We start from the raw sequence: 19,113 nt of genomic DNA on the forward strand, positions 1-19,113 counted from the left end.
GAGGTGTGTTTGTGTTGCAAATTTTAAATTCGGTGAAGCGCAAAACCCACGTGAGACGGCGCTTGCCGTACCTTGCTGTAATTCCTTGAATTTTATTTGGAATGGGACGTTGAGTGTGTGCATGTGATATATGGTATAAAGTTACAGTTTCTGCCAAGCTACACATCTCGCCAGTTCTTATGAGAATCCCATGTTAAAGTTGGGGTGGCGAAAACTGTATCTCGGTGGCGAAAACTGTGACTTTTCCATATATATTAATCTCATGGTATAATAACTCACGCATTTAAATCACGAAATTTGCCATTAAACTAAATTAATTTATATTATCCATTAACAATTAATCAAATAATAATTTAATATAACCTCATATAATTCTGTTTATAAAATTATTAAATAGATTTAATACAATCCTGATATAATTATCGTGAAAAATGTGATAAAAATTAAAGGTAAAACACGTTTTCCATAAAATATTTTCACATTGGGTGTCCAATAAATTTCATTATCATTCATTTTTTTAAAGCGATCGAGACCAGGAAAAAAGGATTGATAGATAGGAAAGTTTTGATGTATTGGAGCTTTGCAACGGAGTACATTAAAATAATAGAGGATATTGACGGTTGACGATGATAATAAAACCCATGTTTAACAAAACAGTATTCCCCATTTAATATCAGCTCTTTTTAGAAATTATTCATGTTGAGTCCTGCTATTCACTTTCAAGATGATTAGCCACGGCCTCTAAGACCTGAAGAACCGCGCCTATACTCGGCACCTTCAGCTGAGCTGCCGTCGGTACGTTTCCCGAGGAGGTGACCCGGATGGTCAAACCCGAGTCGTTGAGCGATTTAAAGGCATCTTCATCAGTGGTGTCGTCCCCCGCGTAAATGACGGCAGAGTCATCAGAGGACCAATTTTCCCCCCACTCGTGCCCCAGAATCTTCAAACAGGCTGCCCCCTTGTGCCACTTGACCACTGGCTTGGCTTCAATCGCACTATGGGCCAGGCCAACCTTCAAGCCAGACGCCTGGACCACGGCAATCGCCTCTGACGCGAAGTACTCGTGAAGATCAGAAGGCACCTCTCTAATCACGAAAAAAGATAACATTTATCAACCCCGATTCAAATAAAAGTAGATTGCGATTCACCTGTAGTGGAATGTCAGTTCACCTCCCTTGTCCTCGATCCACGCTCCGTCTCGACACAGCCTTTGCAGTTTTTGTTTCAACGCTTGAATTGTCTCCACAGCGCCGTCAGGCAGCGGGTAGTCATATGTGGTGCCGTCCCGGTGCAAAATGTTGAGCCCGTGACAGCCTGCGTATGCCAAGCCTTCGATGCTCACCATGCGACGGATGTTCGGCAAAGGGCGGCCAGACACGATGCCAACCAGCGCCCGAGCAGCCAATCTTTTCAGTACGGCTGCCGTGGCTTTGGGCAGGGTGGAAAGGTCCGGGTGCAATTCCAGTGGGGCCAGGGTACCGTCAAAGTCGAGAAGGATGGCCACCCTAGATCGGCCAGCCACGGCTGCTACCGCTGCGTCCATCGGATTCATTTCTTCTCCAGATTGTTTCTTTTTATCAACTCCGGTGCGAGGACGGGCAAGGTCAGTACAGTGCGCAGGCGGCCACAAACAAATATGTCACGCGTGTGCAGCGTGATAAACAAGATAAATAAATGTGACTTAACGCGCTTGCGGCTCCTCCAGAAGAGATATGAAAAACAGCGGCAATAATACTTTAATTAATTGCGTATGGTGAGGTTGAAGTTGACAAAAAAGGCTTAGAATTTTCTAGTCTGGACACACAATTAGCCAAGTTTTATTGTTTATTCTCTCGTTAAACGATTAAATCTAACACAGACCTTCCAAAATACACTGTATCGTGAGATTACGTGCCGCTGGACAACAGATTCCGCTGGGCCCGTCAACTCCCAAAATAAGATTCTCTTGTCCTGTAGGGCCCAACTTCTTAGGGAAACACCGCATCCTCTGCTATTAAAAGCACAATCCCACTAACAAAGCAACAATGGGTTGGCCCAACAATGTGCTAGGAACAATGGTCAGACCAGACAAGGGAGAGGGGTGGGAGCCGCCGAAAATTGGGGCAAACAATGAGGCACAAGCCCCCAGAAGGGGCGGACAAAAGGGCGGTCCCCTCGCAACAACTATCACAAATTGGCCTGAAGGGCCTCGCTTTCCGGGACCCACAACTGACAACAACTCGTCCAAATCAAAATAATTTGTCTACAGAGTATTAAATGCATGTGTTCCGAATCACTAGTACCCAAGAGTTGCGAATCAAAAGGAGACGTGAGCGTTACAAAAATAAGTAAAAATCTTCAATTAAAAGTTTGCAATACAAGACTTCTTAGGTCACAAGGCACAAATGAAATGATATCCACCAAAATTGTGAATGTAAAAATTCAATGATTTCTTTGAGAGCCGGGAGCAAAGAAGAATTCAACTTCTTTCATTTGTTAGATTGAAGACGCAGAGATCAATTTCTAAAAGCACTTAAAGAAGCCTACCAGAATTGGAAATGAACTAAGATTAATCTAAATAGAGCCATACACACCAAAGATTTCTGAGTCATCGAGTCTCTTACAAGTTTCTCAAAGCACAAAATGCACACTATCGGTATATTACCATTTTCTCAGTCAGAGAAAACCAAAAAATAAAACTTTGACAAATACAACTTATATGATCAGAGAGTGGATTACCAACACTTGGAGTGGCTGTTGTCACTTAATAGGTTCTGAAACCGAGCCTTCGCATTAAAGCTTTCTTATTAACAAAAACGGCACTCGGCCGATCCAAATGACTGATTTTAAAAGCGCCCACGCTGTTCATTCGCAGGCGCTGCCGCCAACAGGCAGCAACAACTTGGCAGCCCATGGCTGCCATCGGCCACGCGGCCAGACAAAGGCCCCTTCCCACAGGAAATAGGGGTTGCAAATCATCGCTCAGCACCAATATCAAGGGGTAGTCAGCGTGCCGGGTAGGCAGCCCACTCGCGCCCACCCTCGCCGCCCCCGAGCTGCAACAGCTGGCGTAGTTGTGACGATTCGATCTGTGTGCTGGTCACCGCCACCAGTTGCTCTTCTTCGCTTGCTCCCTCGGTGACCACGTTGCCCGCGTGGTACACCTTCACATAGTCGTCAGTCAGCAGGTCGGATGATAGGAGCGCTTGCGACAGCATGTCTGTGCCAGATGCCTGAAGCAACAAAGTTATTAGGTTTTACTAAATGAGCATTAGTGGAGCGAGTGCTCATTGACGACAATATATTCGAAAAAATAAATTTTGGCTTAATTGGTAAAAATGCGGCCATAATTTTATCTGATATACATGATCAGAAAACATTGCATCGCGTTGTTATTGATAAAATGGAGTTCTAAGTTCAAATAAGGATTGATAAAGGATTCTATTTTTAATTTATTGATGCACATATCAATCTCGAATTACGACATCTTATATTTGGGGTTTTGTTGAATGTAATTTCATAGATCCCAATGTATTAATGTATATTTTCTCCTGTTTTACCAGTTTAGAACTTCTTTTTCATTATTATTATTTTCATTTTTTTTAATTGTTAATGGGCCCATCGAATTTATTTTACATCGCAACAGGAAACAAGGATCCAATTAGATACATCGCTACTTAAAACATAAATTAGCCAATTCTCACCATGGAATTGGAATTCAACCACACTAAACATATAAAAAATCACTCAAATTCAAAAGTAGATTGATTGTTTAAGTGGAATATACACTAACCTTCAGTGGTTGTTTCAAAACGGATGTATCAATGTAAATCCTGCCATCAGGGATAGTTTCCTGGTCACCAGTGACTTGGTATTCAACTAAAATTTAACAGTACTTTAGAATATTGCACAAAAAAATTAAATCAAGTACTTCTAGCTCCAGCAGGCAAAAGACCAACAGCCGAAATAAGATTGCCCGACGCTTCCTGGATCTGAATGACGTCGAGACATTCTCCATTGACCAAAAATTTGCTGCTTGATTTTGGATCAGAATCTGATGAGCTCTCAGAATTGACACAGCTGCTCTGAGAAGCATGAGCCTGGAAAAAGTTTGTAATGAAACAGATGTATTTGTTGGGTCAAAATTTTCTTACCATATTGGCGGCAACAAGATCCGAGTGCTTTTTTCGTTGGTGCTGCAGCAGCTTGGCCTTGGATGCATATTGCTTATGACACCATGGACATCCGTGTGGGTGAGTTGAGATGCTGCCCACCGTCTGTGAGAAGGTAGGGTTCGGCACGCCAGGAATCTCCGGCACTCCACCTTTGCGGCGGTTGCTCATTGGCAGTTCCGAACCAGGGTGGTTCTTCAGGATGTGTGCCTTTCGTTTGGAGCTGCTTTTGTAAACCTAGGGCAACAAACTACGTTAGCAAAAGAAACTAGACAAGCTGCATGACGCTCTCACTTTCTCGCAATACTGGCAAAAATAGTCCCTGGTTGTTTTCATTATCGGCAAGTTGAGTTCAGGAACTGTGTCTGGGTTGATGCTTGGGTGCCTTTTGGCCAAGTGATTCACCAACATTCCCCTCCTCTTGAAGCCCAGCATGCATTGATGGCACTTGTATGTGAAACGATGATAGTCAGTGGGAGAAACCTGCTTAGGCGTTCAAATCTAAATAGAACAATTTCAAGAGAAAATAGTGAATGCTTGCCTTCGGGATAAATTTCCTGCTAAGTGATTGTCTGCTTGGCTTTTGCTTAGCCTCTCGTTCATTTGAGTGCATTCGTTTCATGTGCTCTTTCAGTTTATCTTTCCTCTTGAATTGCTTGCCGCAATTTGCACATAGGAATTCTCGATGGTCCGAGTGTCTACAATACCAAAATTTTACCACAAACAAGAAAATGATTATAGCAAAATTCCAGCAGGTTCAAAAGAAAACAGATTTGAGGGAAACATCTGGAGCTTGTACTCGTTCAAATAATTTGGATAAAAGACATGTATTAAAAACATTACATGCAAAAAACTTTGGAGATTGGCTGCTGAAAGTTTAGCTACAGGAGTGGTATCCTCCCACCAAGATGCTGTGTTTAACCATTTACCTGAGCATGTGCATTCTCAACTTGTCGAGGGTGTGGAACAACTTTCCACAAGAAGAGCAAGTGTGCTTCCGTTCACTGTGGAACGTTCGGATGTGCTTGCGCACCAAACTGTAGCCAATAAATGCCTAGCCGGACAAACAAAAATAAAACATAGGACATACAAACTAATCAGAAATTCGTGCATCTCCAGAAACTCGCAAGGATTTTGACTCTTGAGTTTTAACGTAAGTGTTACCTTCATCAAGTTAGATTGAATGAACCAAAATCCATTTTCTGGCAGTGCAACAAAATCAAAGAGCTCTAGAGGACAATGAATAACCATGCTAAGCCATGTGAGACAATCAAGAATGAGCACAGAATTACTGCCAAAATGGCTGACCTGAGCATATGTAGTTTGAGTTTGTCTGGTCTGGGAAACACTTTGTCGCAGAGACTACAGGGAAACCGTTTTTCACTGTGGAAGGCGCGGATGTGCTTCCGTATGTGATTGTACTCGTCAAACGTCTGTCCAGTATGTCAGCATTAATTGCAAAGGTAATCAAAAGACTAAAATATTTCATCTCTATATTTGTCTTTAACGCAAACTAACAAAAAATTTACGATAGTTATTTAAATGCCTACTTTTTAAAATGCAGCAGTAATTGATATTGCGGATCTATTTTAAAAATCATATTAAATTTAAACTTTTATTAACTTTGTTTCTCATCTCTTTCAACACCTCTGGATGACATATAATTTAAGTTTAAATGCACTTTATAAGCCACAAGTGTTTGACTTTTATTCAAAATTTTGTTGTGTGATTATAGTGTTGTGTGTAATGAATATTATCAGTAGAACGAACAATTCATTTTTGATTGTTCTAGTAGACTCTTAACCAACAGCTTATGATGATTTATCGCGTGATGTATCCAGCTTTTAATTCAGTGTTGGGTGTTAAATCGTAAAGACACTGCGTCACTTTTTAAAAGCAACAAACAAAATGTACTAAGACGGTATTTTGATTTAATTAGCCTTTAGTATGATAGGATTAGGAGTGTTTTGTTGAATTAATGTATGTATTTTTACGCTTTTCTATTTCTTGAGCATCTCTCCTCAAATTGATTAAATATCCTTAATTAATCTGAGCTGGTTAACATGGTATCACTGCACTCTTATTTAATTAAATATTAATTTAAGTGTATTGCGGAAATTTATTATATTTGACTTGCTTTACCTTTGAGCAATGCGGGCAAGTATAAACTCCGTTGTTGCAATGCGTTTGCACATGATCCTTCAAGGTTATCACTTGCTCAAACACTTCCCTGCATATTGGACATTCAAAAACTTTTTTCTCCTCTGTGTGGACTTTGACGTGACAAGCTAGGGCGGAATTGTTCAGGAATCGTTTGAAACAGATTTCGCATTGTAGTGGTTTTGTTTCCTCTGCTCCATGCACAAGCATATGTTTCTGGAAATTTAATTAATTTTAATATATTTATATTTTAAGCCACAAACCCTTTACCTGCAGTCGGTCATCAGTAGCAAATGACTTGTAGCACAGCTCACATTTGTGCGGTTTCTCCGGATTAACTGTTCTTCGCCTGAGGCTTTTGCCATGCGCTGCTGTGTGCTCGACAAGCTCCCGCTTAGTTTCATACTGCTGGCTGCACTGGGGACATTGCTGCTTCTCCGCTTCCGCAGCATCCTGCTCCTCCACATTTTCGGCGGCGTGAGCCAATGTGTGAAGGTTGAGCATTGAAGCGGTCTCAAAAGACAGCTGGCAATAGTTGCAAGCCCACAAACTCTCCTTGCTAATTAAACTTTCAGATAAGATGGAGGTGATGAGAATTACTATGTACCTTTGATTTTTCTGTTTGAGAACATTCCTGTCAGACTTGTCTTTGCCGCTGCTCTTTTTAATGCTGTTGGAATACATTAAAGAATCTTATAAGCATTATGAAACTGAAATGAGCCTCACTTTTTATCAGCTGAGTGGAGCAGCAAGTGCCTCTTCAAACTGTAGCTTCGAGGAAAGTTCCTTGAACAAGTATTGCATCTAAATTCTGCAGTCTCTTCTCCAGACTATTAAAATATTAGATTTTGTTTCCAGATATTGAATTACTGCTTACCGAGTTGTCTTCAGATTTGCACTTCTTGATGGGAAGATGTGAGAGTACTTTGCGTTTGACAGGTACTGCTTTCTCCTGTTGATCTACCATGTGCTCTTCCATTGCTTCAGATGATAGAAACGTTTTGTCACAATGACTATGTACATTCTCAGAATTCTCTGCTACAACACAGCATGACACACATTTTTCATCAACTTGGAAATCATTAAAACAAACCATTAAGTGGCTGCAACAAGGATAAATTCCTAGACGAAGCATATTGCTCACTATAACCAACAAGCAGCTCTTGTTTGGGCTGAATAGCCTTAGTAGTAATGAAGTGAAGGCTGTCCTTAATTTGAACCACAACAACATTCATTTCCTCATATAACTTTGCCGGACGCACAAATTTCATCCAATTCGACAAATCTAAGCATTATTGACAGACAGTTGTTAATGGAAGGAAATCCACAAGGAATGGGAACTTACTCTCGTTAGATGTGTCGTAGTACACTAAAGTACCATCTTCCAGCTCTAAACTCAGCTCCAGTCCTTGACATGTGGCATTGGGTTGCTTTAATATATCTCCTTCTAAGGGTCCAAACTGAGTTTTCTTTGGTATAGGTTTACGAGCAAAGATTCCATATCCTGGAATAATATATTTTAGCTATCGCAGCATTATATTTATTCTATAACATACCTGGTATTTTATTTAATTTTCCGATGGACAAGAATGTGCTTGGTAGAGTGGCCCATGCTCTTGATTGAACCGGCTCATCACTTATCACTTTGTTTTCTTCTTTTTCCAGCCCTGTAATTTCACCATGAATTACGGCTTACAACTTATATCATATACGAACTACATTCTTGATGTTTATCCTCTTCTTCAGCCATTTCCTTGAGCATTTCATCATATAGGGCGATTGCCAAACCTCTTTCCTTTTCCTCCATGCCACGATCAGACCGATTTCTTATTGCACCGAGAAGCTGTTCTGGTACCATGCCTCCTCCATTATTGACCAAAAATGATTGTGCAGCACTCGTTGCTATAAACCTTTGGACTTCTCTAAGTTCTTCATCACCAGACGAGTCAACCTTGAGTTGGAAACAATTTTTACCAATGAGAAAAATTACATGTGTGCTAACTACCTTGCCATCCATCACAAGCTTTTTCTCGTCCAAAAATTCAATTGTTGCCTGCTCATCAACAGGACCGGTGGATGATGATACACAAATGTCTGAAGTTTGAGGATAAAATTGCATGTTCTTTGAGTACACAGGAGAGTAACAAGCAACTGAGCTCATGTTGGGATCCAAGGGACTGACTTCATCCTCAAAGTCCCCGGTTGGCTGCTCCGTGAAAGTAACAAACTGTCCTTCTCCTTCCACGAAAGCAACCTGAGAAGGAAAATAGATGAAACTTTGATTCCAAAAAGGTCAAAAATAACTTGTTACCTGTCCCAACTGACAAGAAGTTGCAGCAGCCCAATCCTCAACTTTTAGACCATCAGGCGGTTCTCTACCTGTCTCCATTGTCACTGCTCAGGTCCGATGCTGAAATAGAAGAGGCTTGATAATTTCCTGTTCCGATAGTCCAGCCAAAATCATTTCAATAGTTCACAACAAAATAATAGGACTCACGTTAAGAGCTACAATCATAAACATTCAATAATTTAAACGGCAATTGGCAGATTCAAATCAGAAGAACCTGGAAATCTACACCATGGAAGAACAAGTCTTTTTGAGAGGCCATTGTCAGTTTTCTCCAAAAAAACAAGACAATTCCATGTGTATGATAAATGATTTTCATATGGCCGCACAGATTGACGACAAACGTAAAACTGCTGGCAATCGCTTGTGGGCGATGACACCAACTATCAACCTATTATGTATTTCGAAAGAAGCGAAGAGAAAACAAAAAAGTGTCGCCTGTCGCTTTGATATCCGTAGATGACTGAACACAAAACAATTTAATTTGCACATGCATAGTACCTTAATAAAACTCATTCAGCGGTAATTAGCGGATTCGATTGTACATAACATCGATTTGATGAGGAATTGACAAATAAAAACAAGAATCTCGCATTTTAACGCAAATGACGAGATTTTACGTCGAGTATGATGATCGCTGCGCCACCAATCCCCGCATGCAAGGAGCTCGAAACACAACTTTCTGCAATAAAAAAGGGCGCGACTTTAAATAAGTGCAGGATGCAGACAGACTAGCGTAGACGCAAAATGCTGTTCTCTAATGAGGCGATGAATTCTGACGCATTTTTAGACACAGCTACTGTTCCTAAGTTCCTATTCTATCCTGAATATTATTGACAACAATAATTAGTTTTTCTGTGTGTATTCGTTTAATATTTTTTTTTTCTGAAAGATGTGTACATATATGCCTGAAAGGTTACATAATAATCATAATAAATATATTGCTAATCAATGCGTTTAATGCATTAAATTTTATCTCTTTAGCCTTTTTAGTTTGATTTTAGCGTTTTAGTTTTATTGTTTCTAGATTCCTCATGATTTTAATTAATGTTTGAAGATCTTAAAAAAGAGAGGATTATATTATTATGTAGTTGTGAATTTTGGGGCGAGCTCACTCCTTTTTTTGTCCCTTGGAAGAATAAGAAAAGTCGAGGATACAAATTATCAATGAAAGCGTTTTTCTTGATAGCACAGAAAAAATTCCAATCCGTATATTTTTCTGCCTGAATTACTTTTATAAATTATAAATTATCTTCAGCTACCGCGGTTTGACTAACTGCGAATAAGCGCTACCAGTAGGCCAGCTTGAACCTTAAAGCATGTATACTCTGACTGAGTGTTGAGGTAAAAACGCATGCGCTTATCATATTGCGGCAATACTATCCACTGGCTGGTGAACTCACTGAACTCTCATTTTATTTTTTTACATGCGCGATCTCTTAATACTTCAAGTTTGTCTACTGAAAGCAACAGCCAAAATGACTGAAATAAGCGCACACTTTGGAATAAACCCGACATAATGCGTGTACGGATTACATTAAAATACTTTCAGGCCAAGAATAGCGGTTTTGATTTGTGCAAACTGTTTCGCTAATACTGATTTTTTTTTCAAAATTTTTAATTAATTGTTTTTTTATATATTATGTCTTTTCTTCTGTTTATTCGAATAAAGTTAAATAATATTTTGAGTTTCAATTTTATTTATAAAATTATTTATAAAATTGAAATTACGTGTTATTTCATCAAAACTCAGAACTAAAACAACAAAATCAAAGAATCGAATAAGCTTAGGCAAAATAATCGATTTAAAATGATTGTCCTTTATATTTCTTTCGTGATTTATATGATATTGTTTCGTGGGATTTAAGAGGTCAATAGATTTATAATGCTTAATGCAAATAATTTATACGCTCTTTGAGCAGCTGATAAAAATTGAATAAAGCGGCGCACGGCATGTTGGTTGTAGAGCTGCTAAACATAATAATCCAGCAATGTTTACAGCACAGCGGAGCGCTACGTCATCAAATAAATAACTATTTTATTTTACTCCGTCGCGGCGCTCGCACGACGCACACTGTTTGGGTAGCGATTAGGGCAGCGGCAAGCGGAGCACGCACACGGAACCATAACAGTCAACAGTCTACCTCAGGAGAGAGTCGAGCCCAGGCCCAGTCCGCGCTCTCTTTTTCCGTAGTAGTTGTTATAGAGTGACATGATGAGTCAGCAGGACGAAAAGGACAGCGGCAGAGACTCAAAGGAAGATGAATATTGGGTCCACGTTTCACCATACCCGTCAGAAGGACAAATAATTTCTCCGGTGATTATGTATTTTGTCATTCATTTATTTGTGTTCCATTCTATAATTTCGTTGGGAATTTTACAAAAAATCATTTTAAACTGGCAAATAAAATACATATTTTTAATATTGAATGTGTGTACGATATAATTTTGTTATACATTTTGCACCTTCAGAACAATCACAAAGTGGCACAGAGATATTTAAATTGATTCTAAAGAGAAAAAGTTTGAGAGAAATCGAGCTGGACTTTCAGTAAACGTGTACAGAAAATCAGATAGAAGGCACGTGACTGCCGCTTATATGAGCAGTATTGATGGCTTGGAGCTTACACTGCCGTTTTTAAGAGGGGGAGCGGGAACACACAGTCACAATATTTTTACACTGCATGACGATATTTCACAGAGATAACACACTTCTCTAAATGAAGGTTTAACCGAAAAATCTATTGCGTTTATCCGAGCTAAAATGCGTGCATTTTCTCATTTCCACCAGTCGGTGCCATACACGAGCGCCCTAAATGCGCCTCTCGCCTGCGGCCACATGATAGTCCTGGACGGCGAAGTAAAACAGGGCGCTGAGAGGTATGTTGCAGATTCAAGTTAAAATTTTGGGTCAGCCACTCTAATAACAAACTGTTTCAGATTCCACGTTGACTTAATTTGTGGTCTGTCAATCAAGTGTGATGTCGCATTGCACGTGAATCCACGCTTTGATGAAATGCGCTTGGTCCGCAACACGAGAACCAATGAACGGTGGGGCGAAGAGGAGTCGTTGGTGCCTTTTAAGTTGCCACTCCGCAAAGGCGAGCCATTCTATATGTACATTTTTGTGGCAGAGTCGAAATTCCTCGTTGCTATCGACGGGCGACACATTTGCACGTTTCAAGTACGTTTATTTTGTTAATGGATCTAGCGCTCAAAAATATATTAAATTAAAAATAATGACTGTGTACTTAGCAGACATCCGTCTAAAAATTTCAGTTTCGTTTGCCCTTGTCGCGAGTCAATGCCGTGCACGTAGAGGGAGACGTGAAACTGTTCCAGCTGGAACATCGCCAGAACGTGAGCGAGTATCCTATGCCTTCCTGTGCCATTGCGGCCGCCTCTTTGCCCATTCCCACTAGATCCTGCCCAGCAAACTTAAGTTCATTCTGCAGCCACATCGTTGGACCGGTATGTTAAGACGCTATTTTTTTAATCGTAATATTTATTGCCTGTATAGGACACACCATTTTTGGGTGACATTCCGCAAGGACTTGCTGTTGGCCACCATGTGGAGGTTAAAGGCCGAGTAAAACTTTTACCGCATTCGTACGTTAAAAATATTTTTCCGTCGATTTTTCAGCCGTTTTTTGTTATAGGTTTGCTATTAACCTTCAAAAAGGCAAGACTGTTTGGCCGCAGCCTCCAATTATTCTTCACGTGAACCCACGGTTTAGAGAAGGACATGTCATAGTGCGCAATTCCTTGCTAAAAGGAGCGTGGGGCCATGAGGAGAAAAGTGGAGGTTGTCCACTGAAGCCGGGACACTCGTTCCATGTCGTGATAAGCTGTGAACCAAAGCAATTTAATATTCTTATCAATGGTACAACGTTTGCAACCTTTAAGTACCGCTATCCGCTTGAGGAAATAGACACAATTTCAGTGCAAGGTGATGTCAAAATAACTGATATTTACATTAGGTGATCGCGAATTTACAGCTGTCATTTACTATTTTAATCCTAACAATTTTGAGCTTTTTAATTCTGAAATCAGACTCTAAATCCTTTTTATTGTCTTTAGAAGCATATCAGAATACTTGAACTTTATCAAAGTGAGAAATATTTCCAATAATTTATCTAATACTTTCCAACATTATAAAATAAACAAATGGCTGTGAAACTCGATATACTTTGCTTAAGGTCAAACCATCAGCCACTGAACACAATTTCTTTTTTAATAAAGCCATCTAAAACTCTTGCTTCTGCTTATTTTGCTACACTAGTCTTTCTTTTATTGATTAAAGACGGCTGTTATGTGGTAGCACTGCAAAATGCTGTGAACTGAACAGCGATAGAATAAAACAGCATTGAAAAACAAAAAGGATGTTTAACTGAACAACAGACTAAATTTGTTTGCGAATTGTTATGGTTTCTTTAGGTTACTATTAATTATGTTGATAAGGCTCTTGAATTATCTTTCAGTACTGTATTTGAAAAATAGTTTGTCACACAATGACAACAACACAGCAAAATGTTAGCACAAACATCAGCGTGGATTTGGCCAATTAAGCATGTAAATTAAAAGAATATCTTGTCATCTTGTCCATGCCACTCTCAAATATTAACAGACCAAAACTGATATTCAAAGATTTATCTTCCTTACTGGTTCTTATTTTTTTTCTTTTAATTTAATTTAATTCAAAACAGAAACATACAATTCCACCATCATTATTGTCATGTCATAGTTAATGCCCACATTTGTAACATATTGCTGAGTAACCAAACAATTAAAAGTGGGCTGTAAACGTTTAACTTTTTAATTGCAGTGAAGAGTAAGCACCTCTACTTTATGGAGACCAACAGCAATGGGTGCATCTGATTTTAGGTGAAATAAGAGCCAGAAAAATAGTTCAACTTGCGTTCAGACAATCCGTTAAAAAGCTCAAGCTCACAATTAAGTGATCAAATTTTTTAGTATTACACGTCACAAAAAAGCAAAAATTTAACCAACCGCAAGCCCAGATTTCATAAGTAATGTAAGAGGCAAATAAAATGAATTTTGTCAATAATAAAAATGCCTGGCTCAACAAGGAAGATATATCAGGTAGTGTTTCCATCAGTCAAAAGTCAAAGTGTGCATATATAGCAAACTGCAAAAATAGTGGACTCTCTGGTAGAAACAAGGTAAAATTTAGCTACTTGACCAGAAGGAATCCATGCACGTTCGCCACAAACTTTTCAAAGTTGTCACGGAATTTGAGTAAGTTTGCTCTGTCTGGTGTGAGATTTAACTCTGTGGTGAGCTCTCCAAATGCATTGGTCAATCGCTCTCTCGCAACATCCTCTGTTTGCACAGACAGGATTTCGCTCACCAGTTGATGGTAAGATTGCTATTATGGGAGTAAATAATGAGTTGACTTAGTTATCATAACCTTTTAACTAACCTGGAAACAGCAAATCAAGTGAAACAGGCTTTTGCTGGCATTCATAAGGCAATCCGAGTTCATCTGGCATGTGATAATGAGGTGGAACATACGCTGCGATTCCAGAAGAAATAACAATTAGCTTCTGAACAAATTCGGAATAATTAAGAATATACCTTGAGGAAGTCGTGCATATAGTTGCCAAAGCTAGTGTTAACAAGTTCTGGGTGAGATGATAGGTGCAGTGACATAGACCCAATGAAGTCACAACATTGTGAACACACTTCTGGTCCATAGGCGGTAAGACCAAGGTTGATGGCCGTCATGATGGGCACTAACAAGCTGTCAGGAACAGTTGACATTCTCTCAGGGTAAGCTTCTGCGGTGAAAGTCACCATTGCGTAGAATTTCAAGCAAAATTGCGGGAACTGAAGTAATTCAGTTGTAAGCAATGGCGCAATGACTTCAGTGCCAAAGATGCAGATGTCGACTGCTTTCACAGTTTCAACACTTTCGTCTGCAAAATAGTTTTGGTTTTTCCGAACCAAGTTACTTATAAGTTGTTAATTACCAAGGCTGATTTTTTCAAGGAAATTTTTAGAAGCGATGGAAGTAAGGAGCTCCAGTATCAAGAGTAAATCTCTGCAGGAATCTTCTTCGCTAATTATGCTGCTGGCACTCTTCCTTCCAATATTTTCTCTTGCATAAGCTTGCATCACATTTAAAAACACCTTGTAGAGAAATTGAACATTTTGGCTGTCCTGCGTCAGAAGCATTAGCATTTTGAAATTGAACAAGAGGGAATATTTACTTCTTCCAAGCACCACAGTGTTCGCTTGGCTGATTCTGTGAGGAATTCAAGTATCAGCTCCACAAGTAAACTGTAATTGCTGTAGCAGCTCAACAACTCAGGCAATCTTCCAATGACAGGATTTAAAATCTGTAAAATGCACCCAGCTGAGGAACTGCTACTGGCTTGGATAGAACCTGAAAAAATATTTGAAACTTAATAAGAAATTTCACATTATAATGCGACAAACCAGTAAAACACTCAAGAAGGTCGATCAACTCGAGTCTGACTGATTCCTCATGGCACTCTTTCTTGAAATTTGTACTGGACATGATTTCAGTGGCTCTGTCAACGAACGGAGACAAAACCTGGAATTATTACACTCATTTAATGAAGTGAATCAGTTTAGATTCAAAGTGATTTTATTGCGGATCAGCAGAGCAACTTGTTTACACAAGTTTAGAATACCTGCTGAAGGTACTCAAGCCGCTTTGTCTGATTTGGTTCTCCAGCTGCAGCCAATGTTACTCCTCTGGTAAGTTCTCTCCTGGCTGGTTGGCACCTTGGTGCATTGTGCAGGAACCTGTAAGTTCCAAAGCCACGTAAGCTTGAATGCATATTAATATTTAGAGATAGTACCTAGCCACAGTCAGAATTCCTGAACAGTTCAAAATTTTGGCCGCCTTTTTGGGTTTATCGACAAGCGTGAGTAACAAGTTGGCGGAATCTTTCGCCAGTGCAGTTTCATTTGGGCACAATCGTAGATTAGCCTCCACTTTTTCTAGCAGCTGGTTCATCACCCAGTTGGGCACAGTAGACTCATTTGATATGAAAGCTGCATCAAGGGCTGGACTAACCTGAAAGAGATTAAAATTTTAAAAATTCCGACAAGACAGCATGCAGGAAATGAAAATTGTAAGCCCACCCTCACCTGGCAAAGGAACAAAACCAGTAACACAACTAATTTACATACCTCAGTATAAAGCGTGTCAATAGGTAGTAAGTAGGACTTGGCCCAGTGCGATAAGAACCAAACAATGGTTGAACCAAGCTCGGGACTCATTACAGACACCAATTTGGCCTCCAGTGCTTGAGATTCAACCTCACACAAGCGCAAAATGGCAGACAAAATTCTAGGAACACCACAATAATGAATAGTAAATATTCACAACCTTACCAAAGGAAAATAAAAAAAGATTTACCTGATCATTCCATCGAGAGAGGAGAGAGGAACTTGCAATTGAGATGGTGTCATGCCTTTGGTAGTTAGCAATTTGATATTGGCTTGCACATCTATGTGTTGAGACTGCTGCACCGTGTAAGTCATCAAATCAGATGGGATTAGAGCTTGTTCGCCTTCACTCTCCTGAGCAACTAAGTGACCTGTAAGAGTAAACCAACCATAAGCAATTTCCTAAGAGCAAAAAGATCAATCAAATACCAGTCACAAGTAGCAGCCAGTGCAGGTCTTCAAAGAGGTTAACAGTTTGAGTTGAGTCTGATATGGAGTAAGTTTGTGCAAACACTCTTTGCAGCTGGCTTTGTAAGCGTTCAGTTCTTTCCTCAATAAGTTTGGCGACCAATGGTAGACTATGCTCCAAGACTTGTCTGCCGAAAATACCAATGATTATTAGCTGCTCTTTGAAGCGGACGCGGTCAGGTTCCTCAGTTTCATAGATCTCCTCTTCATTGTGATCGGCACCACCCTGAAGACAAACATTGAAGAAAACGCGCTTGAAAAATATTGAGCATACTTGTCCCCTGGAACCGTCAGGAGGAGCCAAATGACACTTGAGATAAGTGTTAAAAATTTGAACAGCTGGTTCTTTGATGAAGCCTGGTGGGTAAATGGGAGAGCACTGCAAAACAGACACCCATGCTTCCAGCAAATGCTCAAATGCTTCGATAAATCGGCAATCTTCAGAGCAGATCTGTACAAATAACAATATGTAGAACTGACTTATTTGGTGATCATAAGCTTACTGTTTCTTCATAGGCGGCACCTTCAGCAAAATGACACGTCAGCCTTTGCAACTCTTGTACAAGCTGAGGAAATAGTTCATTTGGCAAAGTGACCAAAAGAGTTGGCGAGTAGAAAGTAAGCAACTTTCTGAACACTTGAGCAAACCCTAAAGCCTCGGTATTCAAAACTTTGATGCTGAATATAGAAAGTTGTTTTTGTAGCATGGAAAGCGTAAAAAAATAAGCATTACCTCTTCAGAAATGTGATGAGATTTGATATGTAACAGGAGATGAACCTGGACTTGACTTGCATGTCACTGACCACAGGACCAGTTAACGATGCGAGTTGTGCCAAACACATGAGAGAGTAGTGACTCAGGTCAGTGTTTTCCCTTACTTTCCAGTGGACCTAAATTTTTTTTGTATTTCCATTCCAGGTACTTTAACTTTAAATTACCTGAAAGAAGCAGCTAATCAGTTTCTCATCAACAATGATATCCTTCCATGATGAAATCAGGCGTAGAGCAGGAGTTTGATCCGATTCGTATACCGTTTCAAAGATACCAATTAATCTTTTAGGAAGTATTGTATAGTTAAGGACAATGAACTTTCCGATAATTGCAGCAAAAGTTCACATTAAATTCAGAAAGAACAATAATTTAACAGGTATTTTTAACTAGATACACACATGGTACAAATAATCAAATAGCAACGACTAAAACAAAATGAAAAGGATATGACTAGCAGAAATGAATCCCCAACAGAGCACGGAACTTGTAATGGCCAAAAGACTCCTCAGTAGGTTCACTGTTTGTGGATCATTGAGAACTGATTCGGCCTTAATCAATTCTGAAAAGGCCGTGATGCAAAATTTGAAAATTCTCTTCAGGTCTGACGCCTGCAAGATAAAAAAATTGTAACCACACACAGAAATTTGCACTAAAACTCACCTCAAATTGTTTTTTTACTTTGAAATGCGTTTCCCAAGTGAGACCAGCATCACTAGACTTAACTGTTGTTGCATACTCCTGCATCAACGCTGTGATGATGCTGCAGCCCAGACTTTTCTAATATTGAATAAACGTTAGAGTTAGCAAAGAAAGAAATAAAGATAAACACTGCTACCTTAACCGTATCTCCATGTAATATCAAACTTTCAATTTCAGCAACAATGCTGCTTCTCTCAAGCCCAAAGTCATCTACACTTCCTCTTTTGACCATAACTGCAATAACTTGCAGTATTCGCTCTCTGACAAATGGAGCCAATGACAGGTGATTAAGGACGTACTGGAGCAAGTATTGCCGAAGAGACAGCACATCAGACTCCTGAAGCATGCTCCAGTCCCGAATGAGGGTCTCTTTGATGAGACCTGCTGCTTCAAACAAGACATAGTCTACTCGCGAAGTGTCTGCAATGTTCATAAGTTAGGATAGCATGGTTGAATTTTCTTTAATAACTGGAGGGAAGAAAACTAATTAGAGTGCCTTTGTAGTCTACACACAAATTGAAAGGGGTGGTATTTTCGTTTGAAACAGGAAATGTAAGAAAAGTTGGGCCAAAATTATACGCAAATAAAGTAAAATTACAATTTAACAATAGATTTGACAGCATGTATTCAGCCTTTTAATTTGGATTAATAATAGTGCGATATACAAGCATGCTAGAAGTTTAATTGCATTAGTTTCGTTAAATTTTCAACAGGATAGATGGGCTCAAATCATAACCTGTCTTTACTAGGCAAACTACATGGTAATCAAATCTTCAAATGTCAATAAAACGTAGGACATATTGTAAACACAAAATTACCCAATATATGTCGACACAATACGTAAGGCGCCTTTGTTTTCCTAAAGTTAAGAAATATTTGCTCTGCAGACTGCCTTTGCTCCTTGGTAACAATATTTGGTGGTGCCTGTAAAAAAAAGAGAAACATTTTACACAACTTATCCAATATTTCTTAAACGCAAGAAAATGTGGGCCAACGAAACCTCCGACAGTAAAACTTAAAAGCGGTGAATCTTTCCCATTGTGCAATAACAACATGATATTTTAAGCATACAGAGTCCAGTACAGATAAGAAACTCATTAGTTGCTTAAAGGAAGGAAAATAAAAGTCAGCAGTGTACTAACTAGAAGAATTTCTGATGCTACTTCCAATTCTCTCAACATTTGTTGTTCCGCCATGATGAAATCTGACGAGAGCGCTCTTTTTCGAAGTATTCGTAAAAAGCTTGATCATGCGCACATTAAGCACTCAATCACAATGACCAGACTTGCAGC

At 39.5% G+C, this 19,113-nt stretch overlaps 4 protein-coding genes across 9 annotated transcripts; 1 reads left to right on the forward strand and 3 right to left on the reverse strand.

Annotated features, from left to right (window-relative positions):
• Window positions 1–644: 644 nt before the first annotated feature.
• LOC135936013 (trehalose-phosphate phosphatase-like) lies at window positions 645–1,618 on the reverse strand. Its single transcript, XM_065478685.1, has 2 exons — window positions 1,149–1,618; window positions 645–1,085 (listed from the first exon to the last, which is right to left on the reverse strand). Exons 1-2 carry the CDS (start codon window positions 1,550–1,552, stop codon window positions 710–712), a joined length of 780 nt encoding a protein of 259 aa, XP_065334757.1. The 5' UTR covers window positions 1,553–1,618; the 3' UTR covers window positions 645–709.
• A 167-nt stretch (window positions 1,619–1,785) lies between these two features.
• LOC135935984 (PR domain zinc finger protein 10-like) lies at window positions 1,786–9,290 on the reverse strand. Of its 5 annotated transcripts, none has more exons than XM_065478652.1 (19): window positions 9,160–9,290; window positions 8,623–8,721; window positions 8,317–8,565; window positions 8,028–8,262; window positions 7,868–7,978; window positions 7,657–7,815; window positions 7,405–7,596; window positions 7,189–7,349; window positions 7,038–7,141; window positions 6,919–6,981; window positions 6,582–6,870; window positions 6,294–6,527; window positions 5,081–5,205; window positions 4,693–4,849; window positions 4,446–4,634; window positions 4,134–4,388; window positions 3,911–4,079; window positions 3,773–3,858; window positions 1,786–3,212 (listed from the first exon to the last, which is right to left on the reverse strand). In XM_065478652.1, exons 2-19 carry the CDS (start codon window positions 8,698–8,700, stop codon window positions 2,985–2,987), a joined length of 3,084 nt encoding a protein of 1,027 aa, XP_065334724.1. In that variant the 5' UTR covers window positions 8,701–8,721; window positions 9,160–9,290; the 3' UTR covers window positions 1,786–2,984. The 5 variants fall into 5 exon arrangements, with proteins under 5 accessions (XP_065334724.1, XP_065334732.1, XP_065334748.1 ...); XM_065478660.1 differs by lacking the exons at window positions 5,081–5,205; window positions 9,160–9,290 and adding exons at window positions 5,460–5,584; window positions 8,809–8,982; XM_065478676.1 differs by lacking the exon at window positions 9,160–9,290 and adding an exon at window positions 8,809–8,981 and having other exon boundaries at window positions 7,189–7,346.
• Window positions 9,291–10,787: 1,497 nt separating this feature from the next.
• Window positions 10,788–12,915, forward strand: LOC135948207 (galectin-8-like). The gene is made up of 6 exons (XM_065497350.1): window positions 10,788–10,975; window positions 11,450–11,538; window positions 11,599–11,842; window positions 11,938–12,129; window positions 12,179–12,267; window positions 12,318–12,915. The coding sequence occupies exons 1-6, from the start codon at window positions 10,871–10,873 to the stop codon at window positions 12,640–12,642; spliced, it is 1,044 nt and encodes a 347-aa protein (XP_065353422.1). The 5' UTR covers window positions 10,788–10,870; the 3' UTR covers window positions 12,643–12,915.
• A 213-nt stretch (window positions 12,916–13,128) lies between these two features.
• On the reverse strand, window positions 13,129–19,103 carry LOC135948203 (exportin-4-like). Of its 2 annotated transcripts, none has more exons than XM_065497346.1 (20): window positions 18,964–19,103; window positions 18,640–18,745; window positions 17,958–18,241; window positions 17,783–17,899; window positions 17,571–17,730; window positions 17,290–17,414; window positions 17,084–17,241; window positions 16,854–17,028; window positions 16,625–16,801; window positions 16,312–16,576; window positions 16,073–16,253; window positions 15,844–16,003; window positions 15,510–15,727; window positions 15,339–15,453; window positions 15,121–15,238; window positions 14,892–15,067; window positions 14,652–14,841; window positions 14,257–14,597; window positions 14,102–14,194; window positions 13,129–14,047 (listed from the first exon to the last, which is right to left on the reverse strand). In XM_065497346.1, exons 1-20 carry the CDS (start codon window positions 19,015–19,017, stop codon window positions 13,853–13,855), a joined length of 3,408 nt encoding a protein of 1,135 aa, XP_065353418.1. In that variant the 5' UTR covers window positions 19,018–19,103; the 3' UTR covers window positions 13,129–13,852. The 2 variants fall into 2 exon arrangements, with proteins under 2 accessions (XP_065353418.1, XP_065353419.1); XM_065497347.1 differs by lacking the exon at window positions 18,964–19,103 and adding an exon at window positions 18,822–18,840.
• Between the last annotated feature and the right edge of the window lie 10 nt (window positions 19,104–19,113).

This window comes from Cloeon dipterum, chromosome 1, assembly GCF_949628265.1.
Source record: "Cloeon dipterum chromosome 1, ieCloDipt1.1, whole genome shotgun sequence".
Lineage (NCBI taxonomy): Eukaryota > Metazoa > Arthropoda > Insecta > Ephemeroptera > Baetidae > Cloeon > Cloeon dipterum.